This window comes from Lontra canadensis, unplaced genomic scaffold (assembly GCF_010015895.1).
Source record: "Lontra canadensis isolate GAN:19392208 unplaced genomic scaffold, GSC_riverotter_1.0 scaffold171, whole genome shotgun sequence".
In the NCBI taxonomy this organism is placed as follows: domain Eukaryota; kingdom Metazoa; phylum Chordata; class Mammalia; order Carnivora; family Mustelidae; genus Lontra; species Lontra canadensis.
In genome coordinates this window covers 1,234,825-1,255,382 of record NW_022631165.1, presented here as the reverse complement: position 1 = coordinate 1,255,382, position 20,558 = coordinate 1,234,825, and the positions used below count along the sequence as shown (strand labels likewise).

The window sequence follows — 20,558 nt, the reverse complement described above, 5'->3', positions numbered from 1 at the left end:
CTGATTTGTCCGAGGAGCATCTTCCCGAGGCGAACTTGTAAAATCCGAACGCGGGTTTCCCACAGCCCGGAAGGTCAGCCCTGCGGCGCAGCCCACGAAAACGCAACTCGCGGGCCTTCCTCTGCTGTTTATAAACACCCGGGGTTTACGTGGGGTTTTTGCCGCTGTAACGGCTTTATGAAAGCTCGTGTGCGTGCTGCGCTCTGGAGTCAGGGCGCTGACCAGCGTAGGTGTCCGCTCCGCGGTGTGCACGTGCGTGTGTGTGCGTGGGAGGCCTCCGGATCCTGCCGCTGGCCCCGCTGACTCCAGTGCTCGCCGCCCCTTCAGCCCCCACCGGCCGCCTCTCCAGTAGCTTCCAGGATGTGCTCTTCACTCTGTGCCGGAACGAACATCACCTCAAAAGCCGTGCCCTGGGACCCACCGTTCCCACCTGTCTCTGCACCCGACTATTCCAGATCCTTCCTACAGGGGAAACACGCCGTATGCGTTCCTCTGTCATTGCGCAGCATGTCTTCCCCGTTCCTCCGTGCCGCGACGCGGGGCACTTCCAGGCCCGTAGCTCCGCGTCTCCTGAGCGAGTGCCGCGTGGTGTTGGCTCATTCAGCTGTCGGTGCGCGTTCAGGCTCTTTCCGCCTTTTGGCTGCTGTGAGTAGCGTCGATCCGAGCCCGGGTGTGCAAGGCTCCGCTCACGCCGCCGCTTTCAGCCTTCCGGGGTTGGACCCGGAACTGGAATTGCCGAATCACAGGGTGATTTTATGTTTCAGTTTTAAGGAACCACCACACTGCTTTGCGCAGCATCCGTGCCAGTTTACACGCCCACCGGCGGTGCACAAGCGGTCAGTGTGTCCACGCCTTTGCCAGCGGCTCTTTTCTCTTCCTGACCACAGCCATCCTGACGGGCCTGGTGTTGAGGACTGTGCAAGCAAAGCAGACCCGTTACAAACACTCTGCTCTATCGGTCAGCGTCCCTGCGCTGACTGTGGGGTGTGAAGCGGGCGGTGGTGACCACCTGTCATTCGCCTAGGCGCCACCCCTAGGCCTCCCCTCCCGCCAAGGGGCGATAAGCGCATCTTTTCCGGGAGAGGGAGATGTTAAGTTCCAGAAACTAATCAAGTCTGGCCTCCCCACACCTGCCAGGGCTTTGCTTTCTTGATTCTCCGATGAGGGAATCCTGATGCCTCCTACAACCTGAGAGCCGGACGTGGAAGACGGCCTCAGTGTTCACACTTTCTCATAAACGAAATACTGGCTTTTCCCGTCTGCTTTTGTGAAGCAGAGTTTTGCTTCTATTTGGATGGAAATTTTTGCCTGAAGGACAGCTATAGAAATATGAGTTGTTTTCGTTACGATGAATACGGGCAGTCGGGATTTACACGTGGGGTCTGGGCGGCTGGACTTCCTCTTACGGTTTTGGCGGCAGCATTTTCTTTTCTGTTACACCCTGAATCTTTCCAGGTCCAGTCTCTTGCTTCTAATTGTGTGTTTGTCCCCTGTTAGCTCTTCCACGTCAAGCTGCCCCTGTGGTCTTAGGGCTGTTTGTAAGTCGCACGGTGTCACGATGGATGGTTTGTGGTGCTTCTTTCCTAATTCTATGCGGTCATTTCTTCTCATTGTTCAGAAGCAACAGGACTTGGCTGCTTTTCTTCCCCGCAGGTTTGGCTTTGCCTAGGTCTGAGTTTCATCATGGCGCTCTACTTTGACCACCGAATAGAAGCCCCAGACTCTGCCGGGTCTCCTTCGCACATCCGCTGGCACCCCGTTCATCCATTCCTGGCGGTGGCCTCCGTCAGCACGACCTCAGGGGGCAGCGTGGACATATATCTGGAACAAGTGAGTCCTGGGAAGCAACGTGTCTGACTTCAGGGCTTCTGGCTCTTGTGTCCCTTTTGTTCTCGTATGTGTGTGGTGTGTGCCTGTGTGTGGTACGTGTGGTGTGTGTGTCATGTATAGGGGACATGTGGTGTGTGCACATGTGTGCGGCGTGTGTGTGTGATGTGTGGGGGAGATATGTGGTGTGGTTGTACATGTGTGGTATGTTTGTGTGCGCATGTGATGTATGTGTTGTGTGTCTCGTGTGTGGCGTGTGTGGTATGTGCACGTGTGTCCGGTGTACATGCTTTGTGGTGTGTGTTGTGAGTGTGTGGATGTGACATGTGTCCTGTGTATGTGGCGTGTGTGTGCTGTGTGGTATGGTTTGCTGTGTGGTGTGAGTGTGTGGTACGTGGGGTCTGTGTGTCATGTGTGCTATGTGCATGTGTGTTGTAAGTGTGGTATGCGGTACGTGTGTGGTATGTGATGCGTGGTGTGTGGTACTTGGTGCGTATTTGGTGTGGGTGTGCGGAGTGTGTGCGGGTCACGTGTGGTGTGTGTGTTGTGAGTGTGGTGTGTGGTAGGTGCTATCAGCGTTGTACGCAGTACGTGTGTGGTATGTGGTGAGCGCGTGTCATGGGGGAGTGTGTGTGTCTTACGTGGATCACATCTGCCTGAGGCGCAGATTCTGGTATGATAAGAGCCGTGTGATGTGGCAAATTCAGCCCCACTACTTCGGTTTGGGGACGTATTTAGGGATGTAAAACCGATTCCACAATCAACCCACACCTCCAACCAGAAACGGCCCCTGCGCACTGCGCTGGTCCAGGCTCCTGCTGGCCACACTGGCCATGGGAAACCGCTAGTGTCCTGTGCCTGCCATAACACATGGCCACAGGCCGAGTGGCTTAAAACAGAAACATATCCTCTCACCATTCTGGAGGCCAGAAGTCTGAAATCAGGCTCCTCGGGGCCATGGTGTATCTGAGCACTTTGGGGGTGGGCCTGTGCCAGGCCTGGCTCTGGCATCTGGTGGCTTCTGGCAATCCTCGGCAGTCCTCGGCTTGTACTTGCATCACTGCACCGCCTCTGTCGTCACATGTGCCTCTTCTGTGTGTCCGTGTCTCTTTCCTCCTGTTATAAGGGCGCCAGCCATGGGATTCGGGCCCGTTCCAATGACCTCTTCCTAACCTGATCATCTGCAGAGGCTCTATTTCCAAATAAGGTTGTATCACAGACACCAGGTTAGGACTTCATGGTTTTGTGCTTTTTTTTTTTTTTTTTTAAGATTAATTTAGAGAGAGAGCACGTGCGCATGAGCAGGAGGGGAGGAGGGAGAGAGATTCCCAAGCAGACACCCCACTGACCACAGAGCCTGACACAGGGCTCGATCTGTGACCTGAGCCCAAACCAAGTCGGATGCTTAACCGACTGTGCCACCCAGCACCCTAGGACTTCAACATCCCTTTTTCAGGAGGCACCATTCCAGCCCTACTGGAAGCTTCGTAGAAGCCCCTCAGACTTTTCACGTTCCGCCCACTCCACCCCTTCCTCAGTGCACAGCACACCTCGTGCTTCAAGAAGAAAATCAGATTTTCCTTCCCGGTCCTTAACCCTCTGCAAGTGTCACTGCCGCCCCTGCCACTTCAGTAAAGCAGCTAGGGTCACACTGACATCTGTATGCTCTCGGGTCCTCTTCTGGTGTCCCGCTCTCTGCACAGTTCCTCATTCTCATGAAGTCTCTCGGGAAACAGTCTGGAGGTGAGGGGGCTAAAAATAACTTCGGCCTTGCAGACCCTGAAAAGACTCTTGGGGTCACCCCAGAGGCTGCTTAGAGAACCTTGGGGTCAGCAAACTTGACCTCTTGGCCCACTGCTTGTTTTTGTAAATGAAGTCGTACGGGCACTGGTGAAAATGCTAGCTGGCAACCAAGCGGTTGTGAACATGAGGTCAACCCCTGGGGTAAGCTGGCCGGCATGCTCGGTTGAGTGTTAACTGTGTTTTCGTAGCGCAACTGAGAGCAAGCTTGGCGTTTCTCTGAAAATCAAGGAGGACGTTTCTTTAATAAACGGATCTTTTTATTTTCTAGCTGATCTCCGTGTCCGTGATTAGCCAGAAGTCCCTAGAATCGCCGTCTCTCTCCATAATGTTGAATTTGCTTCTTGCCTGCTGCAGGGTGAACATGTGCCTGATACTCACGTGGAGAGGTCCTTCCGGGTCACTTCCCTGTCCTGGCACCCGACGCGCCTGGTGCTCGCTGCCGGGTGGGAGACCGGAGAAGTGACGGTGTTGAACAAGCAGGACAGGGAGCAGCACGCAGTGCCCCCGACGCACATCTCCGACGTTACCGTCCTCGAGTGGAGCCCCGGCGGGAACTGCCTCGTGTCCGGGGACAGGGTGAGCAGACTTGGTGGGCGCTGACTTCAGATCCCTGCCTTTGCCTCTCAGTGCCCTTTGGGGTACACGTTGGGAAGGGCCTTAAAGACCAGAGCTGTAGAAACACGTGGTTGCGGACTCTGGCAGAATCTGGAGACATTTGTTGTTGCGGGAAGGCGGGTGGGAGCCTGTCACCGCGTCCTTCAGCGGCCCCTGCTCATAAGTGCTTCGGGGCTTTCCAGTCTTCGGCTAAACAGACGGAGGTGTGGAGCCAGCTTCGTGCTTCTGTTCCACATGTGCGAAAGTTTGGGGAGGGTCCTGTAGGTGGGGCGCCTGGGTCCCAGGGCATGAGCATCCGTGGCAGGTGCCCGAGCCTCCCTCCGTGGGGCTGGTGCCGGCCCCTGCCAACACGCCAGCCTGCCCCCACCCCCGACAGCTGGATCCAAATTCAGAATTTTGCTGAGAAAAGTGGCATGTCGGCAGTGTTCTACTTAGCACTTCTCTTGCTATTAAAGGGAACTATTACTTAGAGGGGCCAATTATGTATCCTTTTCTGATCGAATCACTTGCCCATTTTGGTATTGATTTGTTTCCCTTCTAGATTTTTCTTCTTTTTTTTTTTTAGATTTTATTTATCTGAGATACAGAGAGCGTGAGCGGGTGAAAGAGAGAGTACGCAAGTGGAGGGAGGGGGAGAGGGAGAAGCAGACGCTCTGCTGAGCGGGACCCTGAGATCATGGCCTGAGCCGAAGGCAGATACTTAACTGACTGAGCCCCCCCGGTGCCCATAGATTTTTCTTGTTTCTCAATTCAGTTTCTACCTAATGACATTGTGCTGCCCTCAGACTTCTAGTTCCTCAGTGATCTTTCCACTCTCCCTGCCATGGAAGGGATTGGCAGATCCCTTGTAGGAACAGAGGAACTCCCGATCATCGACCCTCATCGTCCTTTTGACTGTATTAAGAAACAACTAACAGATTCTCTAGGCATTCAAGGAAACCCAGATCTGTACTGTCAAAGCTTTCTGAGTCAACATATTTAAGGACAGAAATCTTGATCCTTACAAGAAAACCTACAGTAGTGCTGGTCTGATTGAATAAGGGGCTCAAGTACGGAAACAAGTGTGGGATGAGCGAGCCCTCGGGCTGCCCGCCGCTGAGAGCCGTCCTCACCGGCCTTGGCCGATGGTCTTCCGTCTCCCAGCAGAGACTGTTTTTGGTTAGGGTGGGCTTGGTTACCGGTGAAACCAACCCAGACTATCGGAAGTAAGAAGGGACACTTAATCTGAAGCCGTTGGAGTGTCCCATGGTCCCCGGGACAGGAGGACAGCTGGCTTCAGGATGTCTAGACCAAGATGTGTGCCAGTGGACACACATCTCCTCGTAGTGTGCCCCTTTTGCCACAGCCATCTGTTTCTCCTGTGCCTCCGTGTTCACGAGGCAGCGCCCCTAGGTGCTGGGAGCTAAGGCATTCACCCCTGCTATGCCCAGGGGCTGCTGCCAAGTCCAGCTCGGGCCCAGTAACCACATGGACGGTAGTCAGCAGTGCCCAGGGAGGTGGGGGAGCCCTGGAAAAGGGGCACTGGGCAGAGTGCTGCCCTGAGTGTCCATCAGAAGAAGCCCCATTGGTAAAGGAAGGCAAGAACTCTGTGCGGACTGGGTCTCGCTTCCCTGCGCACTCACAGAGCGGGATGGGAGCGTCAGCTCAGCCAGTGAGGGGCAAGACCGCTCTGGACACCTTCATTGTGAACTACTGCAGAACCGCTTGGGTTCCCAGAGCCAGTTCCGGTGTGGTGGCCGGTGGGTTCCTCAGATACCACGGGGTGCCTGCAATTCAGCTCAGTTCTGACACCATCCAGCCAGAGACCACGTCAGGTCCCATGGATTAGGGTCTCAGCCCCACCCCAGATGCCAGTCCCCAGTCCTGTGCGTCTGCCCACAGGCTGCACAAAGGAGGGTCCCTCCTCCTTGAGCTCTCCCAGTCAGCTAGAGCGGCTCACGTTACCAATTTAGTGAAAGGTGTAAGGAGAGGAATCAACAGCCAGATGAGGAGAGGCACAGGGCGAGGTCTGGGGAGGTCCCAGTCCTCCCCAGGCGCCATTCACCCCACACCCCCAAGTGTGGTCAGCTACCCGGAAGCTTTCCGAACCCAGTCCTTTTGGGGTTTTACGGAGCTTGATTGCATAGTCGTGACTGACTAAATCATTGGCCATTGGTGATTGATTCAGCCTTGGGGGGTGACCTGTCCCCTCCCTGGAGGTTGGGGTGGGACTGAAAGTTGAGCCGTCTGATCAGTGGTTGGTTGTCCTGGCAGCTGCCCCGCACTTGGGCGAAGACCCACAGTCCCCTTTGGTAACAGAGCAGAAGACACTGCTGTGGCCCTTATCCTGGGAAATTCCAAGGGTTTTAGCAGCTGTGAGCCATGGACGTTTGTAGTGAAGATTTGTAGGTTTGGTCGCCTGAATGACCAAACATCCGCTTCTTTTCAATTACAGCAGCGTAGAGCCTAGCACGTTACTGTAGCGCTCGGGAAACATTGACTTTGCGTGAGTCTCTTGTTTCTTGCCGATAGATACCTTGGCTGAGGCTGGTTATATAAACTTGTGTTGGATGAAGTTGCCACGGGACGGGACGGGAATGCTCAGGGTTTGTCTCCAATCTAACCGCTGGGTGTTGTCTAGAAACCTGAGGGAGAACACATTTGACTCATTGTAACTTTTCTAAGAGATTTATTGAGCGCGTTGCTTGGTAAGGCCGACAGTACAGTTGATTCTCGGACAACTTGGGGGTTAGAGACCTCAAACTCCTCCCAGTCACAAATCTGCGTATAACTTTGACTCCCCGAAAACTTACCTACTGATAGCCCACTGTTGACCGGGAGCTTTGCCAATAACATGGTCAGTTAACACACGTTTTGCACGTTGTGTGTGTTACATACTGTTCTTGTAGGTTAGGGTAAAGAAATTGTCAAGACAGTCGCGAGGAGGAGCGAGTACGTTTCCAGCAGGCTACCGCACCCGTCCGGAGAAACCGCACGTACGCGGTCCCGCGCAGTTCGGACCCGAGTTGTTCAGGGTCGTCCGAATCTGGTCACCACATCCTGTTTACGATGAAGGGGCGCTCCCCAGCCTACCTGCAGGCATCGGATGGGCCCTGCTGATGGAGCGAAGGGCAGGAGGGAGAGTGTGGGCACTTCTGCGAGCGCTGACCTCGGGCAGGAGGCGCACCTTGAGGAGCCCTTGGGCCACACAGCAAAGGGCCTCTTTGCAAATGGATTCGGATAGAGGTGACGGCCTTTGGCAAGGCCTGGCTTATATCCTGGCCAGAGGCCTCCGGACTGGTTCTGAGGCACTATTTTCCCACCATGACCTCTAGCGCTGGGTTGCCCCCACAGTTTGAGACCCTGGTGAGTAAAGGGCTGAGCCTAGAGTACACCTGGCACCCAGAGGCTGGTTTCCTGGGGTTTGCTCCCGTAACAGCAGCCAGGGCTCCTTGGAAGGATGGCTCATTCTAGAACCGGGGATGGACAGTGAGCCCACAGAATCTGTCGTCAGAAAGAAAGGAAGTGCTCATGAAACCCAGAGTACGGGGTGTGTCAGAGGGACACGGGAGCTAACGGAAGACGCCCCGCCCCGGGGCCGAAGCTGGGACATCAAAATACACAAAGTGGGGCTGGATCGTAACCTGGAGTCGAAAGTCAACGGCCGTGATCTCAGTGGTGGTGTAGCCCTATGATTTATGGTAATTAAGTCACTGGTGGAGAAGAGAAATCTCGTGTGCCAAGGCCCCCCCAAATGTTTTATGTGGATGGTTCTTGCTTGAGGAGGTGACCTCCTTCCAACCAGAATGTGGCCGAGAGGAGGAGGGGACAAGGTCACAGACAGGGCCTCGGCCGGGAGCGGAGGGGCAGCAGCAGCGCAGAGAGTCACGTCGGCGTCCCCCACCCGGACAAGCCGCGCTGTGACGAGGAGGCTGCGTGGGCTCCGTGGCCTTCTCCCCAAACCCACAGCCCAGTCCAGTCATGAGAAGAGCATCAACCAAGTCCCCGCGCAGGGACGTCCCACAGCACCCCTGACCAGTCCTCCTCAAAGCCAGAGAGTCAGAGACGCTGTCCCGAGCCAGAGGGGACGTGACGCCCAAACGTCCTGTGGCACCTGGAGGGGATGCAGGGACAGAAAGCAGGCATCAGCGAGGAGTTGAAGAAACATGAACAAAGCACGACTCTGGCTAAAACGCTCTGTCATTTGAGCCCGTTAACTCTGAGAGCTGCACCGCGCTCATACCACCTGCCAGTCAGAGAAGCTCGAGGTAGAGAATGGGACTTCTCTGAATGACTTGCCACTTTTGGTAAATCTGAATCTATTCTAAAATCACTTTTTTTTTTTGGTAAAGATTTTTTTTTATTTGACAGAGAGATGGCAAGCAGTGGTGGAAGGAAAGCAGGCTCCCCGCCGAGCAGAGAGCCCGATGTGGGGCTTGATCCTAGGATCCTGAGATCATGACCTGAGCTGAAGGCAGAGGCTTAACCCACTGAGCCAGTGAGGTGCCCCTATAATCACGTTTTAAAAGCTGACTCGTGATCATTGTTGTCTCAGGGCAAAGGGCACATGGGATGGCTTCTGGTTTCTTTGCGAGAGATTTTTTAATTATTTGTATTTGCCAGTGCACGTGTAGTCGTTGTGGAGTTGGGTTTGAAAGGAATGCGCGTGTGATCTGTGGCACAGCATAACTCTTGCCTTCCCCGGTCACCCTGTAAGAATGCGTCTCCTCCCCCCGGTGTTGGGTTTTCCAGCTTGGTGTCCTGCTCTTGTGGAGGTTGGACCAAAGGGGTCGAGTGCAAGGGACACCGCTGCTGAAACACGATCACGGGAAACCCCTAACTCACTGCATCTTCCGGGTCCCCCCTCCTGGCGAGTAAGTAGGAGCTCAAGGGGAGGCCTTGTCCCTACATCCCCAGGGGGCTGGTCCCGGGTGGGGTGTGGCTCCTCCTGATGGGTCACAGCCCCAGTTGCCCCTGGCATGTCTGTAGTGACCACACCTGCCCGGAAGGAACATCTTCCTGTAAGGAATCCTGACTTCCCGTCGTCTCTGCCTTTCAAAGGGACCTCGTTCAGTTGGCGAAGGCGGCTGTGAGCGGTGATGAGAGAGCCCTAGACATGTTTAACTGGAGGAAAAGTGGCTTTGGAAGTTCCCTGAAAATGGGATCTCAAGAGGGACTATCCTTCTTTGTCAGCTTGATGGATGGTGAGAAACTTAGGTGGGGACTCGAGGACTTTGAAACCTTTTAGGGGTTCTGGTAAGGATTTTAAAAGAAGAGATGATGTGTAAAATAGGCTGTGTGGGGCCCCGTTTTAGAGTGACGCGTCCGCTGCTCTCGCGGTGACTTATCCAGTGGTCAGAGGAGGGCCTCACTTTGTCCCCCTAGAGCTGGATCAGCCGAGCTTGTGTTGGGAGGGCTCCCACGAGGGGTCCTGTGCCGGCCATGCCCCCCAGCTGCTCCCACGTGCACCTCCAGGCAGCATGCATGGGGCCACGCTCCCGCAGTCCACTCTGTGTGATCGGGGAGCACCCTTCTCTGTCATTCTTTGGCTGAGCTCTGCGAAGGGAGTATGACAGGGCAGGATGGGCACGGGCTTTGCTTCCAGCCCCCGGCACCAGCCAGCCCTCAGCACAGGCCAGCATTGAGCTGGGAGCAAGAGCAAGCTAGCGAGGCTCTCAAAGGTGCTAAGCTCCCGGAGGACACGCCACCCCGCCGCTCAGCCTGGATGGGAACGAGGGAGCAGACCATGGCTGGAAGCCACTGGGCCTTTGTCATTTTAAAAATGGAGATACCATGTGTTTCTGGAGGGGGAGAGACAGCTGATGGAGGGGACTGTGAGGCGGTCCTGGGGGACAGGAGTGGCACAGAGCCTTGGGTGGAGTGGGGAAGAAGATGCTAGTGCAAGGGCCCCTTGGCAAGGAGTTGAGAAGGTGGTGTGGGCTGCGGGCCCGGCAGATGGGTGTGCAGCGGGGACAAGCCTGGTTCTGGAGGGGTCCACTCCGTCCCTCCCACAGCAGCTGTGGGCTTCGGGGGCGGATTACCCCGTCTCGTCAGACCTCTGCCCGTGAGCTCACTGGACGTGTCAGATGAGTGAGCACGTGTGAGTGTGTCGCCAGGCCTGCCACTGAGGCTCGCTGAGCCAGAGTCAGTGCCGGCACGGTCATGTCGTGCCGACCACAGGCCTCTACACAACCTTGAACCTGCCAGTTGAATGGGAAGTCACCTATTCCTTGGAAACAGATGAGAGGAGACCAGGGGGGTGAGGAGGCTCCCGAGAGCAGCAGAAATGTATCTCCTCATGGGCACTCACAGGAGAGACCCCATGGACTCAGAGGCCTGAAGGGAACCTGGAGGGCGAGGAGTGGCTGGCAGGCAGGGCCAGGACGAGTCCCCGTGGAGGCTGAGGTACAGGCAGGAGAATGGGGCCACTAGGACATGTGTCACAGAGGGGACAGAGTAGCGGCTGAAGGAGGGCCAGAGCTCAGGGCCGCTGCGTGCGGCCCTTGGCCGTGCCTGGCACGGAAGCACAGTGGGGTGTACGGGTGGGCCAGTGTGGCTGGAAAAGTGGAGCTTACGTCAGAGATGGCCTGGGCGGGTTCTGTGCAGGTGTTTTTAAATGTTTTATTTGTAAATGTTTATAACGAAGATGTTTATTTTGCAAACGTCTCTAAGTAGATTCCGGTGGCTGCTGGCGACCACGCTGCTGCCCGGACTGACCCCTTTGCCCTTAGGGACGGTGCACTACGTGGACGAGAAAGGCAAGACCACCCGGGTGGCTTCCACAGACAGCGCTGTCCAGACGCTCTTCTACATCGAGAAAAAGGAGGCCCTCGTGGTGGTCACGCAGAACCTGCTGCTGTCCCGGTACGCAGTGAGGCCCGAGGGCGAAGCAGAAGAAGTGATGAGGGTAGGTGGCAGGTCGTGGCCTGGCCCAGGCCTCACCTGACTTCCCCACAGCCGCCAGAGCTGTCCGTTAGTATCGCCTCCACGACTCGGTTCCCAGGAGCTTTGCAGGCCTCATCAGATGGGGCGGGAGAGTGTGGGCTTGCTCAGGGCTGAGCCCCCTCGCCCGGCAAGCTTCTACAGCCTGTCCACCCAGGTACCATTCAGAATTCTGAACTTCCCCTAAAGATGCTCTTGGAGACGACAGAGCTGAGTTTTTGTAAGCCGGTGTTTACCTGGTCACGCACCCATGCCTGGCACAGTAGTGGCAGATAGAGTCCCTGAGTCACCTGGACCTGGGCTTGGATTCCCTTGAGCCACTCACTGGCTGGGGGGCCCCTGGCAGGTTTGCTGTCTGCAGAACAGGCTCCTGACACCTGCTCGAGAGTGTGTGGTCAGGGCTGAACTGGTCAGTCTAGAGATGCACACACCGGGCGCCGTGCACGCGGCAGCCATCATCAGCCGCTTAGGCACAGCAGAGAGCAGCCCTGCGGGGTCACGGCCACGGCCACCTGCCCACACGTCCACACCCGCACCTGCCCAGCTGGCGCGTCCCCTCCAAGCTGCCACACACCAGAGGCCCCAGGCTGGCGGCAGCCACATGCCACTGTTGGATTGTTTCTCGTTACCAGGTCAAGTTGAGTGGGAAGACGGGTCACCGGGCGGACATCGCCCTGATTGAAGGCAGCGTGCTTGTGACCGCCGTAGGGGAACCCGTTCTCAGGTAAGAGCAGCCGTGCAGACTGCCGATCGGACCCAGTCTCTCTGGAGCAATGTTCTTACTGGAGGGTGACGTACAGACAGAAAAGTAGAGATCATGACGAATGTCCATAAACTGGACATGCCCGTGTAGTGGGCTCTGGGAGGGAAGAGCAACAGCCCACCTGCCCCGCACCCACGCGTCCCCCCAGGGCGGGCTCCTCGCTGCCCCGATGGCTACCTGCGGAGTCTCTGCCTGGTCTTCTGAGCTTGGCGTCAGCGGAATCGTGTGGTGTGTCTGCTTTTCCGCCTGCTTCAGTCCCGTGTCCCGTGTGGGGGGGTGCCCCGTGTCACTGCGTGTGGTCGGAGTCCCTTCGTGAACCTCGGGGCCAAGGGCAGCGCACAGACGTGGCCCCTGGAGGGAGCCGTCTTCCGTTCATTGTAGATTCTGGGACTTAGAAGGCGGAGAGAATTACGTGCTGAGTCCAGAGAAGTCCGGTTCCGAAAAAGCTGAGAATATAAACTGTGTTTCTTACTGTAAAGCCAAAGGTGAGCCTTCTCGGGGCTGGCGCGGGAGAGGGAGGGACACGGCCTCGTGCCTCGCTCCGGGGCTTCCAAATGATGACGCGGCCGCAGCTCTTCAAGGAATGACGAATTGGTGGTGACTGTCGGTCACTTGAGAGAGTCACTCGGGAACGAGAAAGTGACAGTAAAGCTTTGCTTGCACTCATGAAGGCCGAGGGGTTTGCTCAACAGGGTGAGCGAGCTCGCTGCCCGCAGTCCACCTCCGTCCCTCTGAAACTGCGAGAAAGCGTGGGAACGTTAAAAATACATGTGTGTGCCTGTGTGCAGACGTGTGCCTGCGTGTACACGCGCGCGCGGAGGACAGAGAAACAGGAGATGAGCCAGAGCACCGTTTATTTTGTGCCTGCTGAGGAGCTGAGCACCCGTCTAGCCCTGGGGAAGCAGCACTGGATAGACAGGCAGGCCCTGCTCTCATGGGAGACGGAGAGACGCACTAGCGCGCCCAGCACACGCACACTCGCCGTCTGCCCAGGTGGGAGCAGGTGTGGCGTTGGAGGCCACTGGGCGGAAAGCTGATGCCTGGATAGTTGAGAGTCACGGTCAGGGAAGAGATTCCTACTGTTTTTAACCCTTCAACTAAAGTCCTGGGATCCTTGTTTTTACCCCTAGGTCTTCTGGCAGCGGGGACCGATAAAGGGCGAGTAGCCATGTGGAGAAAACTGCCGGGCCCCCAGAGCAGCCGAGCGGCAGAGGGCAAGGACAGGTGGACCCTTCAGAGCCCCACTGAGCTCGAAGGCAACATCACACAGATAAAGGTAGGAGCCACAAGGGCTCTGGGCGCTCTTGCCCTCTTGCCCCTACAAAAGTGGAGGACGTGATGAGCTTTGACCTGTTTCTGTCAGTTTTTGTCAGGTTGCAACTAAAGACTAGACACAAATAACAATAACATAGTCCGAAAGGCCTTTGGGCTTTCAGACTTGCGGGTCTGGGATTGTGGGCGTGTACGTACCCAACCCTTTATCTCTGGCCCCTCTTTGTCTACCCCGAGAGCAGCTTTATCAGGATCTGTAGCAAACCAGTTTTTCTTTTGTACAATCATGGCTTTGCACCCATCACCAACCTCTTACACCACTGTCCGCGCCCAGAGCAAAGGCCTGTGCGCGTCCGCAGTCGCTCCGCTCCCCACTCCTCTGCGTAGACACTCCTCTACTTTCTGTCTCTGTGGATTTGCCTGCTGTGGGCACGTTGTAGAGACGGAAGCATAAACCTGTAGCTTTCTGTGTCTGGCCTCCATCCCTGACATCGTGTTTCCCACCCGTGTGGCCACGCCTGACAACACTGCCTTGCTTTTGCGGCGGAGCCGCTCCCGGGGCAGGGGCTGGCTGCCCTCCGCTGTCCTGCACTCCGTCCACGGACGCTTGGGTTGTTTCCACATTTGGACTTTTGTGAACCCGGCTGCTGTTAATATTTGGCCACACGTTTCTGTGTGGACGTATGATGTCATTTCCCTTGAGCATATGTTTTTTATCTATAAATCCTGTCTCGCCGGTGATGGTCTGTATTTGGGGAGATACTGTATCACACCTTCCGTTCCTTCCTTTAAATGTGTTTGTAGTGGCTACTGTGAAGGCTTCAAGTGTTGGCTTTGACATCTCGGCCTTCTGGGCCATTTCTCTGACTTGCTTTCTCTTCCTGGGTTTATATCATACTCTCCTGTTTTCCCTGGCTCTGATTTTTTTGTTGCAAACCGGACACTTTAGGTAAAAAATTGTGTCAAGTGTGTGATAGTGACCCTCTTGCTGCACTCGCCTCTAGGGCTTGTGGCCATGTTGGCTTATGTGCTTACTGACCGGCTGGAGCACTGCAGTGGTGTCTCTCTCCCCTGTGGTGGGAAGCCTCTGACATCACTCCTCAGAGGGCCGGCCTTGGGCATGTGGGTGGTCCCCGGGTACAGCAGTGGCTCCGGGCCTCCCTGACTGTCTTCTCCCTGACCTGGTGAACGTTCTTTCTGCCTCTGTGGGTCCGCCTCCCCCAGCTCGATGGCCCTGTTGTTTTCTGCAGTGACCCAGGGATTTGCTTGCCCCACAGTCCAGTCCTGTCAGATTTGGACAAGTGTGGTCTTAGAGCTCGGTGTTTAAGGTTCGTTTTGACGTGGGAAGGCTCCAACTAGGTATGTCCTTCTCCAGTTCCCTCTGGTCCGTGGTCGGGCCTGCCGTTGAGCTTGTAGCTCTCGGGAAGCTTCCGCCTCCTCCTGACGCTCTCTTCAGGAGCCCCACTCTCTTCCAGAGCGTCCATAGGCTTGGAGTTACCCACATTGTGTTTCAAACGAAGTCACTTTCTTTGGGGGGCCCGTCAGAGCTCTCTCTTCCTACAGACTGCCTCTCCCCTTGGGGGAAAAGGTCCGAGTCACTGCCCCAGAGCTTGGGAGTGGTGGCCGCCTCTCAGAGCCTGTGTAGCGTGAGCCGGTGGGGGCCTGGGCATTGGGGCCCGGTGTTCTCGGGCACCACATGAGGCCGAGGGACCCCACCCTTGCAACGTGGAGTTGGGGGAATGAGAGGCTGTACCCCCAGCTGGGTGCTGGACAGGGAGCTGAGCTCTTGGCCATGCCTGCCCAGGGGGAGCTCCTGCAGGCCAAGCTGGGAGGCGGGAAGCAGGGGCCTAGAGGCTCCGGTGCCAGGGCACTGCTGTTCTTACCAGATTTAGCAGGTTTTCCTGGGTAAGTGTTGCTTCATTTGCCTCACGCCTGATTTCCAGAGCACTAGACGGCTGTTTCCTCGTACTTTCCCCCAGCTCTGCCTGTTCGGGCCCCTGCCCTGCCGTCCAGGCGGCTCTCTCAGACCTGCTGTGTGTAACCCTCCCGGACCGAATCTGCCTAATCCCACAAGTCCTGAAAGGGAGCCGCACCTAGGAAATCATTGGGGGCCCCAGAGAGCACTGTGAGGGGCACCTTTAGCTCCGCATCTCAGCTCTGGACGAGTTAGTGAGTTACGTATCTTAATTAGTTCAAATAAGTGACTAAAAAAGTGCCGAGTATCATCAGATTGGCAGAGAAAGTACGGCCTTCTCAGGTCTGAAGTAATAGGAAGAGCCGCACGAATTCCCCTAAAGGACATGAAAGAGGAGCCGGGTACATGATGGCACGTATGTGCTCCCTAAGAGACGCCTCAGTGGTACACGTGTGACTCCTTCCCCAGTGAGCGTACGGATCTCGTGGACGTCTGGTAAAAATGATGACTTTTTTTTCTTTCTCGGAGAATTCAGCAAAGTAAAGGCCTCTGGGAGGACACATGGCTGAGGAAAAAATGTATAGGAAATCCGAACATTTCTGTATCACAAACCAGGGTATAGAGAACATGTCTCCACCCTATAGCAAGTAAAGCAGGGCACGCTCACTCAGGGATGGATAAACTTAGCCGTGGAATGGAGTCGGAGACCCAGAGCAGACGGAGATAGATGTGGGAGTTTGACGTGGAATTATGAAAGTGGCATTGCACCTCACCTGGGGAGAGCCGGGTAACCCAGTACATCCTGTCAACTCGCTGTCCACTTACAAAAACTAAACATCCCTAAGTTAAGAACCAGTCAGAACAGACGTATCAGCATCTGCCCATTGCATGCCACTTGGGTGTCTGTGTTTTAGAATTTTGGTAAACTGCATACTTTATGCTTGTAAGTTTTTACATCCATTTGCACAACAAGAAGGAGCAGCGCTAGGACGATGGCTGACGGACGCCTGTTGTATCTCACTTTCCGGCCTGCCCCGCCTCCTCCTGCTCCTCCTCCTGTCTCTGCGTCTGGCGGGACGCAGTGGGGCTCCCGGAAGAGCCTCCTGGCCGTGAACAACATCAGCTCCGTGGTGATCCTCCGCGAGCAGGCCATGTCCTCACACTTCCACCAGCAAGTGGCCGTGGTGCAGATGTCCCCAAGCTTACTCGCCGTGTCCTTCCTGTCCACGGGGGTGACGCACAGCCTGCGCACAGACATGCACGTCAGCGGTGTGTTCGCCACCAAGGTGACTGTGAGGGTGGCCTGGGCTTGACAAGAGGCCTGGCCGGTTGTCCGGGCCGTTCGGGGTGGTAAGGGGGGCACACGGCAGTTGCTTTTTAATTTCTGTGATTCCTTTAAGGATGCCGTTGCTGTCTGGAATGGGAAACAGGTGGCAGTCTTCGAGCCTTCTGGAGCCACGTTACGGACTGCAGGTGGGAGTCTTATCCCCTGGGAGGGGGCTCACAGCACCCTGTTTTGTCTTCTGACCATCTGGGGGGGGGTTGTTGGTGCCTGTGGTGGGGGCAGGGGCCTGGCACAGGGCCACCAGGAGCCCCTTGTGTCCGTCCTTATGCCTGTGCTCCGGCCCCGTGGCGCTGGGCATCACCCTACTGGGGCCAGCCAAGGTGGCTGAGAAGCCCTCCCGGGCGCTGGGACAATGAAACAGCTGGGAAATAAGGCTAAAGGGGCATTAACCCCCACAGTAGCTGCCAGGGAAGGGGGCTGGTACACACCCAGCTTCTGAACTGGTTCCAGGCCAGGCAGAGCAGTGAGCCCCACGGCATCTTGACCAAGGCCAGCCTCTGTCTGGAAGTTTGAGGACAGATCTCTAGAGGGGCCCCGTCAGCCTCCGCCTCCTGTCCCAGTGGGCCACCGTGACCCTCACTCTTCAGCACATGCCTGTGGGAGTGGCTGGGGGCTGCTGGATCAGTGGCCACAAACTGGACAGACGTTTGCTGTCTCACAGCTGTAGAGGTCAGAAGTCCACACTCTCGTTCCCCTAGGCCAGATCAAGGCTTCGACAGGCCACTCTGCCTCCTGAGCTCTGGGAAGCCTGTCCCTTGCCTCTCTCTGTGTACGGTGGCTGCCGGCCCTCCTTGGCCGGGTTGCATCATCCGCTCTCTACCTCCTTGTCACCTTGTTCCTGTCTTGTCTACCTCCCTCTTATAGGAGCACTCACGGTTGCATTTAGGGCCCACCTGAGTAATCCAGGACAATCCCCCCCCATCTCAAGATCTGCCCATCTTTGGCCATATACGAGCATTCACAGGTTCCAGGGACCAGAGCCTGATAGCTCCGGGGTCTCGTGCAGCCTACCGTAACGACCCCCCGGATGCGCCCCTCGCCAGCAGTCCTTCTGCACAGTTCTTCCATTTACCCACGCTGACCCCACAGGCCCAGTCATCATGTGCCCCGGGGGGCTCCCACTGTGGATTTGTCGGAGAACCCCTTGTCTCCCAGGGGCTGTTTCTCCACTGGTGGTCACCCCTCGCCCCATCGTCCCTCCTTTTATACTCTAACACTTCATTGCGTAAAGTTTTCTTGTCACATGTTTCTTGCTCTGCCTTGTATTATGCCCATGATTACTGTTTTCTCGCCCAGTGTGGACCCCCCAGGGCCAGGCTGAACATCTTGTCCCCTCAGTAGGACAGCACAGCGGGTGCTAAAGTGCTTCCTGTCGTGTGTGTGATCATGTCCCTGGCTGGATAAGAACCTGTCTAGAGACAGAGGCTAGGGCTTATGGCTTCCAGAGCCCCACTGAGAGGAGCAGAGGCCCCCCCTAAAAACCTGTGCTGCCCCAGACCACACACGCAGTGCTAGTCAGATGGGAGAGGTGACTCATGACCAGGCCAGGGAGCCTGGGGCCGCGTCCCTGCACCTGCCCTGGGCCTGCACGCCATCCCTGTGCCTCGCGGCCTCGCTCCCCTCATCTACGGGACCCAGGAAACGCGGCCCTCACGACACCGTCTGAGCACGCGTGGAGAGACGGGCCGCTGCCACATCACGTCCCTCTCTCGTCCTAGGAACCTTCCTGTGCGAGTCTCCAGTGTTAGCCATGTATGAGGACAGTGTGTACACCGTGGAGCCACACCGAGTTCAAGTTCGAACCTGGCAGGTAAATCGCTGCTCTGGGGCGAGCGGGCTTGGAGAGGAGAGCCCGAAAGGCCGTCTCTAAACCGAGCCAGAGCCGCTTACTGACTTCACGCAGCCAGCTCGCAGCCCCCCGCCAGCTGCTTGCTGGTCCCCCCGGGCTCTGGGCCAGCGGGTGCACCGGCTGCCGGCACCTGCGAGGTCGGGAGGCGGCCAGGCCTCGCGCAGGGAGGAGGACGATCACTGGATGCTGTGTGCTTCGGCTGGGAGAGGGGAGGTGTGTTTGCTGGAGTCAATGCCCATCCCCAGTGTCCATGAGCTCAGGACAGGCCTTTCCCTGCACGAGTCTGAGGGTGAGCCCCGGGGGGAGCAGCGTGGGCCTTGCAGGTGACCGGCTCGAATGCAGCCTCGCTCCCCCGGTGGCATGGAGCAGGAGGCCCCCGCCGGCCAGCATCCCCGAACCCCGCAGCAACTGGGGGCTGATGGGGTGCGTTACTTTCCTGAGCCTGCCGTAACAAAGTACCACAGATGGGGGGCTTCAAGCAATACAAATTTATGTTCTCACAGTTTAGGAGATCAGACGTGCAAAATCCAGGTATGGGCAGGGCTGGCTCCTGAGGTTTTGAGGACGCGTCCGTCCTAGGCTCTCCAGCCTCTGGCCATCGCTCCGTCTTTGCCTCTGCGCTAACCCGGTCTGCTCCTCAGGTGTGTGTCTGGTTTTCTGTACCATAAGGACACTTGTCCCTGCATTTAGGGCCGTCCTCATCCAGAATGATCTCCCCTTGAGAATCTTAATTACATCCGCCAAGACCTCTTTTCCAAATAAGGTCACATTCACAAGTTGCAGGTGGCTGTAGCTCTTGGGGGCCACCACCCAACCCAGTACATGCAGCAGTGCTCTGTGTCAAGGTCGGGAAGACCTTCACGGCCCTGGTTTCAGCTCTCCATGCCCTGCTTTGTCTGTCCCTGAGTTGTTCGCTCGGATCCAGCGTTTGGTTTCTGGAGGCTGCTGTACGCACACGCCATGTCCTTGTCCCTCCGTGGGATTCTTCCTGGTGGGCCTCACGATGGGTGGGAGGTGCCACTGGGGGAGGCCCTGGAGTAGAGGCCGCACGTGGGAAAGCAGCCCCTTGGGGGAAGGCGCTGGGGGGCAGGGTTGTAGGCTGCTGGTCCCTTGAGGTCCTTGGCCTACTGGAGATGGGAGGGGAACTGGAGGGAAGGAGGCCAGAGCCCGCTGCTGCTGACACTTGTCGGGGACTTCTGCTGGGGACATATCCCCAAGGCCGGGAGGGGCCGTGTTAACAACCCATGAAGGGCACATCTCTGTGAGCAAGGTGACCTGCAGGCCCTGAAGGGTCAGGGGGCGGACAAGCCCCGGGGAAGCGGCTGTGAACCTTAAATGGGAAGCTGCCAGTTGTTGTACCAGCAACAGTGGGTTTATCCGGGAGTAGGGGAGAATTGCAGTCTGGGACGAGCGAGCTACCCCCACCTCCAATAGGTCGAGGACCTCCAGGGGCCAGCAGCCTACCTCCGCCGCCCCCCACCGCACCTTCCCCCAGGGGGCCACTTCCCAGCAAGCTACAGCAAAATCGCCCCAAGCCTGCGGGACCCAGGAGAGGCGCCCTTCTGTGGGGGCGGATGGGCTGCTGTGAAGGGAAGGTCCGCCGGAGTGAGCTGGGCGCCGCAGGCCTAGTGGCTTCTTGCCGGCTGGGCTGCTGCTGGGGGAGGAGCACCCCTTCCTTCCTCCTGCTGGGAGAGCGCCCGTGAGCCGTGAACAACTCTCACCTTGAACAACTCGGAGGCAGGGGTGCCGGCCCCCGTGCAGTCAAAACTCCATGTGTCACTGGACTCCCCGAAAACCTGGAGACTGGACTCTACAGACAGCGCAGCCGGGGAGCACACATTTCGTCCGTTCCTTATCGTCTGTACCGCGCTCTGACGACAGAACAAAACTGGAGGAAAGAAAAGTCGCAGGAGGAGAACTGCCTTCACAGGACTGCACCGTATCCAGGAAGACTGTCCGCGCGTAAGCGTGTGAATGGATAGCGCAGCTCAAACCCCTGATGGGCCGAGGTCCCGCCGCTGCGCCCACTTGCATGGGGGGGGTCTGCCCGCTGGGTCGGTGCCGGCCAGGCGCGGTGGTGCCGAGCGTGCCCCCTGCTGGTCGCCTGGCTCCGCTTTCTAAATGAGGTTTCCCTTTATTAAGTTTCCCATTTCCCCGTTTTGATCGAGATCATTCTTGGAAAGCATCACGGATCAAATCAGGTTTTCCTGATTAGTGGCGTTGTCCCTCAGTGCCAGGAAGGACTTTT

General features: G+C 56.9%; 1 protein-coding gene across 1 annotated transcript in view; it reads left to right on the top strand.

Moving 5' to 3' along the window:
- The first annotated feature begins 1,649 nt into the window (after nt 1–1,649).
- The window catches only part of IFT140 (intraflagellar transport 140), a 69,055-nt gene continuing 50,146 nt past the window's right edge, over nt 1,650–20,558 (top strand). Inside the window, exons 1-11 of the mRNA XM_032846122.1 lie at nt 1,650–1,830; nt 3,985–4,206; nt 8,977–9,098; nt 9,286–9,428; nt 10,956–11,131; nt 11,799–11,890; nt 12,311–12,414; nt 13,060–13,205; nt 16,199–16,402; nt 16,517–16,589; nt 18,180–18,271. Coding sequence (XP_032702013.1) covers nt 1,684–1,830; nt 3,985–4,206; nt 8,977–9,098; nt 9,286–9,428; nt 10,956–11,131; nt 11,799–11,890; nt 12,311–12,414; nt 13,060–13,205; nt 16,199–16,402; nt 16,517–16,589; nt 18,180–18,271 — 1,521 coding nt within the window. The 5' untranslated portion in view covers nt 1,650–1,683. The remainder of the gene's footprint in view (nt 1,831–3,984; nt 4,207–8,976; nt 9,099–9,285; nt 9,429–10,955; nt 11,132–11,798; nt 11,891–12,310; nt 12,415–13,059; nt 13,206–16,198; nt 16,403–16,516; nt 16,590–18,179; nt 18,272–20,558) is intronic.